We start from the raw sequence: 6,583 nt of genomic DNA, 5'->3' as shown, positions 1-6,583 counted from the left end.
GTGAACAAAACAACCTGCTTTGTTCTTTTTAAAGTTTTCTTTAAGTTCTTGATTTTCCTGATGTTAGCATTCCTATGTGCCTCTTGTTTTCTTGCTTGCTTATTTCTGATAGTACTTAACAGGTATATATTTTCATTCCTATATCAGCTTTAGGAACCCTAATGTTACAAGGTAAAACAGTCACCTGGAAGTGCCAGTGGGAGCTCTGTTCTGGTAAAGATTACAGTCTAGGAAATCTTCTGGGAGCAGTTCTATTCTGCCATATAAAGTCACTATATGTTGCAATTGACATGGTGGCACACAATAATAACAATTTTTGCACAATAAACAGTACCTAAATGGATTTTTTAAGGAGCCCTAGTCTCCACTAGTGGGCTATGAGTTGGGCTATTCATGGCAACCTCAGCAGTTTGCACCAGCTGCTCCATGGAAGAAAGATAAGGCTTTACACCGCCACACACATTTACAGTCTCAGAAACCCACAGGGGCAGTTCTACTGTCATACAGGGTTGGAATTGATTCAATGGCAGTGAGAATCAGGTTGTTTAGTTTAAATAAAATGCTTAAGATGAGATTTTGCTTTGATTTCGTTATTTAGTGCATTTTAATGCCAGGTTCAGAGTTCACTAATATTGTATGAACCCCAAAGGCACAGCTGTAATGTTGTTCTTTCTAATGTAATGCAATCACCAGACTGCGAATTCATGACATGTTTCTTGATCATGTTTTTCTTTTTTTGTAGAGAAGTTTGATGTCATTAACAACAATGAATGTGTTGGGCTGCTAAAGCGGGAGGTCAGCAGTTGGAAACCACCAGCCCACTCGGGGAGAAAGATGAAGTGTTCTACTCCTGTAAAGAGTTACAGTCTTGGAAACCCACAGGGACAGTTCTACCCTGTTCTATAGGGTTGCTATGAGTTGGAATCAACTGGATGGAAGTGAATTTTTTTTAGTATTATTCTACTGGAAAGACCTTCAATTTGTCTCAGTAACCAGGTTCACAAAATGTAAATTTCTGGGAATCTTAAATATAGTGTGAAAAAATTTTAATACTTCCATAACATGGACCAACATATACTCCACTATCGTCAATTAGGATTCTGACTCAGTGACCCTGCAGGACAGAACAGGACTGCTCCGCAGTTTTCAAGGCTGTGATCTTTAGGGAAGCTGACTGCCACATTTTTCTGCGCAGAGTGGCTAGTAAGTTGCAACCACCAGCGGCTGACGGCTTAACAATTAAGCCACCAGATGTCTTTAGACCACAGGATATGATGATATGCTAATATAATTATGCTCACACTGGAATTAATCAGAAATAATTCGAAATTTCTATTTCCTATATTAAGAGAGACAACAGAAGGGAACATGGTTAGCATTTTAAAATCTCGATTTTTTTACTGCCTGTATCCTTGATGATGTCGTCATTCAAAATGAAATACAGTAATGCTTTCAGGCACACCCTGATTTGTCCAACATTGTTGCCTCCCTCTCCCCTCCCCATCAAGTGGGCGGGCTCCAGTCTTCACCACAATCACTTCCGGCACTGCAGCTGCAAGTCCCGCTGCCGTCTGGTGGGGGGAGGAGCTGGAGACCGGAGCGCAGTGGCTCTGGCGGTCCTGGTGGTGGGAGCTACAAAAGCTCTGCTCCACGGAAGATCTTGCGGGTATCCAGACTGTGGGTGAGTGGAGGGCTGTCTATATCCTCAATCCATCCAAACACTAGTAGTGGGATGAGTGACCCGCCGTGGGGTCTAGTGGCTGGGCATAGGTCAGGGATTTGGGGGGTGGGGGTGGGGTTCTAGTGAAACGTTTTTCAAGTTTGCCCCTCCGAAAGGGCTGGGGCGGACGTGGGATCTGACTGCGGAGTGAGGCCTGTTTAGGGGTTCCATCTTGCTTTTCTGGTCCCTCCGGGTGGCGTGGCCTCCACTCAGAAGACATTAGTCGATATTTGAGAGGGGGAGTGGTGGTCGCAGTCCTCTCCCACTTCTCTCTACTTCTTTCCCTTTGAGAAGTACCCCAAAGCCTTTTTTTCCTCCATTTGCCTTTTGTCTCACAGAATGGTAAATAGTTAAGATTGTTATTAAGTAAAAATATTGTTCCCAGGAAAGGAATTTACAGGGAAAAAAACAAAAACAAATCAAACCCCCTAAAAAACAAACACTCCTAGGGGAAAACTGTAACCAGCCTCCTTCCCTGACACCCTTTCCATGCCACATTGATTTGGGTCTGCCAGTTTGAGTTGATAACATTTTTTTCATTTCTCATATCATAGAATTGATGGCCCCTCCATCTCCCTATTTCCACACCTGCGTGCATATGGAACCTTCAATCACAGCGCCATCCCCTTCCTCCTTTATATTCTAGGTTCTAGTGCTACTGCTCCAAGTGCATGCCCATTGATACACACACACACACACACACACACACACACACACACTCTCACTCTTACACTCTTCATGTCTGCCACACATGCATATAGGGACATCTATTGTTGGCTCCTTTTCCTCTTTTGGTTGCCTGCATGTACTTTTACATAAACTCATCACATACCCTTCTAAGCACTATTCTGCCCTGCCCCCTTGTCTGCCACATTTGTGTATGGACACCCCTCATTTGCTGATTCACATAGATGTGAATCACACATAAATCATTTTCCAGGGATGCCACCCCTCTCAGCTTGCTATATCCATATTATTCCATGGGTGTCCATGTTTCACTTACTGCACACATTTCCTCTCTGCAGAACCACCCCCTTCCTGCTGCATTTGCTCACATTTCTCTATTGCTACCTCCGATTTGGACAAACATATGAACACACACACACACACAAAACTCATGGATACACCTTGCAATGCCACTGTACTTTTCCCTGCCAGTCACATACATATGAAGATAGGCATTCCCCCATACATTACTACCTGCCACAAACACATACAACTACACACACACACACACACATACACACACTTTCTCTTTGTCGTATACTTACACATTAATTGTCTTATACTTACACAGACTTCACTCCTATGATGCTACTCCACCCATGCCTGCCATTTTCACACCCACATCTAGAGTGAGTCTCATTCCAACTAACACAGCACTCTGTTGCCTACCCCTCCCCACTACAGAGAGACATCCCTCATGGCAGGATTTCTAGTACATGTTACACTTGCCTTTCTCCTGACATGCACATTGCACTGATGTACACATAGTGATTTATATTTTCAAAATTGCATTTCTCCTATATGTCTGGACGACTCAGAAAATTTCAAACGAACAAACAAAAACTGCAGCAGTTTTTCTTCCCACATTGGCACAGTTCCACAGTATTTCAAGCACCTTCCAAGCATCTAGCCATCTCCCACCTTCTGTCAGATTCTAAGTCTGACTTTCCCTACAAACACAGTTTTGTAAACATTTTTCCAACATTAAGAACTTGTTTCAGGTCCACACCTGACAGTCACTGGAATGTTATTCCAGGCTTTAGAAGACAATGAAATTAAAATTTAAGGCCCCTTATTCTTTGCTACCTACTTGCTGAAATGAAAATTAAACTTGCTCCTTTATTCTGAACTTATTTGACTGTCCCATCTCAAAAGCATGTGTAGGGAGCAGGAACCTCTCACCCATGCCCCACCTATATTGGTAACCTTCCTAACTCAGAGCAATGGGTCAGGAATCTAGCTAGCAAGCCTGTGTGGCCCAAACCAGCAGGAAGGTATCAGTCCACTACAGGCAGGAGATATGGAAGAAGGCATGCTTATGTCAGTTTCAGGCCACCCGAGAGCAAGCAAGAAAGGATTTCCAGCCAGAGAAAGACGACATCTGAAGTCCCAATGCACAGATCAGCCGCCAGTCAAACCACCAAGAGAAGCCGATCACCATTTCCCACCAGTCGCCGTAGTTGGGATGACAGTGAGAGCTCGGGAAGCAGTCTGAATGTTGACAATGAGGACTATTCCAGGTATCTGCCAAGAGAGTACAGGGCTCCAGGTAACAGAAGAGGAATGGCTTATGGACATGTTGACTCCTATGGGACTGATGATAGTGATGAGGAGGGGGCTGAGCTTGTGGAACGAGGCCCTGGGAGAGGGGAAACTGACAAGTTTAAAGATGATAAGCTGTATGACCCAGAGAAAGGGGCAAGACCTTTGGCTGGGATGCCACCACAGTCCTCTAGTTTTAACTGTGATGTGAGAGAGAAGGTTGACAAGCTAGACCCAGCCTCTGCAGTGAGATGCTCTGCTAAGAGAGCTGAATTTATGCAGCAAAATGGCATGTCTTCTGCTGAAGACAAGGTGTCTACAAATGGTAACAGCTCAGAGCAGGAGAGACAGGAGAAGAACTTACCTGAGTATTCTAGCAGGGCTCCTGTGAGTATTTGTGGTGGTGGGGAAAACACCCTACTGAGTTCAGAGGAACTGGTAGTGAGGCCCAAAATCAGAAATCTTGCAAGTCCGAATTGTGTGAAACCCAAAATATTTTTTGATACTGATGATGATGATGATGATATGCCACATAGTATTTCCAGATGGAGAGATACTGCCAACACTAATGAAAGTTATCCAGATGGCCTAGCAAGAAGAGGCAGAGGCAAAAGTTCAAATGGCTACTCTGAGCTGAAGTGCTCTGAAACAAAGAAGGAAGCAAGGAATGACCAAGTGAAAATTGAAAAGATGCCGAGACGACGTAGAACCATGTTTGATGCTGACTTCTGGACCTACAGTGATGATTACTACAGATACTGTGATGAAGACTCTGACAGTGACAAAGAGTGGACTGCTGCTCTGCGTCGTAAGTATCGCGGTCAAGAGCAAAATCTGTCCTCAAGTGGTGATAGCTGGGAGACTCTCCCAGGGAAGGAAGAGCATGGACCTGAGCAGCTGGCAATAAGTGCCAGTGCCAGCCCCAGTGCCAGCGCCAGTGCCAGTGCCAGTGCTAGCAGTAATGGCAGCAATTATCTTTCAAAAGTTCAAGAACCAGCTCCTCAGAAGGAGGACCGAGTATCTCCGGACGAAGGAGAAATTCCTTGGCTCCAGTATAATGAAAATGAGAGTAGCAGTGAGGGCGATAATGAATCCGGTCCTGAGTTTATGCATACTGGTGTGTTTATGTTGGATGGGAACAACAACCTTGAAGATGACTCCAGTGTGAGTGAAGACTTAGAAGTGGATTGGAGCCTCTTTGATGGCTTTGCCGATGGACTAGGAGTGGCTGAAGCCATTTCCTATGTGGATCCTCAGTTCCTCACCTACATGGCACTTGAAGAACGCCTGGCTCAGGCCATGGAAACTGCCCTTGCACACTTGGAGTCCCTTGCAGTGGATGTGGAGGTGGCCAATCCACCAGCAAGCAAGGAGAGCATTGACACTCTTCCGGAGATCCTAGTCACTGAAGATCACGGTGCAGTTGGTCAGGAAATGTGTTGTCCCATCTGCTGCAGTGAATATGTGAAAGGGGAGGTGGCAACTGAGCTCCCTTGCCACCACTATTTCCACAAGCCTTGTGTGTCCATTTGGCTTCAGAAGTCAGGCACCTGTCCCGTGTGCCGCTGCATGTTCCCTCCCCCACTGTGAAGACCAAGGCTGTTTACTCCTGGTCTGGTTATTTTCCCCATCTGAAATCCACAATACTGCAGGAGCCTTCTCAAGTTTAACAATTGAAATGAAGCCCATCAGTTATACTAAACCTGTCAATTAATCGTGATTATTTCCAATGTGGAAAAACTTTGTGTTTGATTGTATTTAATCATATTGTCTTTTAGAAATTAGAAATGGAAAATTAAGCTTTCTAAATGCTACTTGAGATTGAAGTAAGAACACAAATTTTCTAACCTGAAAGTTGAAATAAGTTGCGTTTGTTTTCTCAAATACAATATGTTGCTGTTAATTGTAATGACAATTTTATTTGTTAACTCTATCCAAAAGACATGATCATTTTTGTTGCATGTTGGAGGTTCCTGTAATTGCAGTGCAGTAAAAGCTTATTAAAATTCTCCCTTTGGTTTTGCATTGTATATTTGAATTGTTTGATTTTGTGATAATAGTGGTAACTGAGTGACTTGATAATTGATTGCTTGCCGTTGCATCAAAAGTAGAGATTTTTGATGTTCTGAACAGTAGAAAGCAAAATGGTTCCCCTGAAAATTCTGGATCTAAACAGTTGTTCCACAGTAGAAAGATGAGGACGCTATCTTCAGAAATACTAGGGAACAGTTCTATGAGTCAGAATCAACTTGATAGGCGTTCTAAAGGGGAAAAAATTTGACTAAAGAATACACACAGTCTATGGGAAGGAAAGAAATTTCTAGAAAGCATGATAAAAATAAAGACCAATGGTATCAATGAATCCAGGATGAGTATAGGTGTGAATGGGTTAAAATCACATTTTAGAAAATAGAAATGGGTAGGGGGAAATAAAACTATATGGTGATTATATGTCGTATTACAGTGATATAGGAATAAAAACGTGTATACTTGTCAAATGCTACAAAAAAAACAACAAACACAAAATAGGTACCCACCTGCACAGAGTGAATGGGTTTTGCCATCTAGCCATATTTGTTTCAGGGTGTTCTCCCC

General features: G+C 43.4%; 1 protein-coding gene across 1 annotated transcript; it reads left to right on the top strand.

Moving 5' to 3' along the window:
• Nucleotides 1-1,578: 1,578 nt before the first annotated feature.
• Nucleotides 1,579-6,018, top strand: PJA1 (praja ring finger ubiquitin ligase 1). The gene is made up of 2 exons (XM_004715445.2): nt 1,579-1,681; nt 3,772-6,018. Exon 2 carries the CDS (start codon nt 3,839-3,841, stop codon nt 5,576-5,578), a length of 1,740 nt encoding a protein of 579 aa, XP_004715502.1. The 5' UTR covers nt 1,579-1,681; nt 3,772-3,838; the 3' UTR covers nt 5,579-6,018.
• The last annotated feature ends 565 nt before the right edge of the window (nt 6,019-6,583 follow it).

This window comes from Echinops telfairi, unplaced genomic scaffold (assembly GCF_000313985.2).
Source record: "Echinops telfairi isolate 266 unplaced genomic scaffold, ASM31398v2 ScPeMD7_7423;HRSCAF=8461, whole genome shotgun sequence".
Taxonomy (NCBI): domain Eukaryota; kingdom Metazoa; phylum Chordata; class Mammalia; order Afrosoricida; family Tenrecidae; genus Echinops; species Echinops telfairi.
The sequence above is the reverse complement of the archived record's forward strand: the minus strand, read 5'-3'. Positions and strand labels throughout refer to the sequence as shown.

What these genes read in the sequence shown, in the direction of transcription:
- PJA1 (XM_004715445.2), top strand. Translation starts at nt 3,839, where the DNA reads ATGCACAGATCAGCCGCCAGTCAAACCACCAAGAGAAGCCGATCACCA.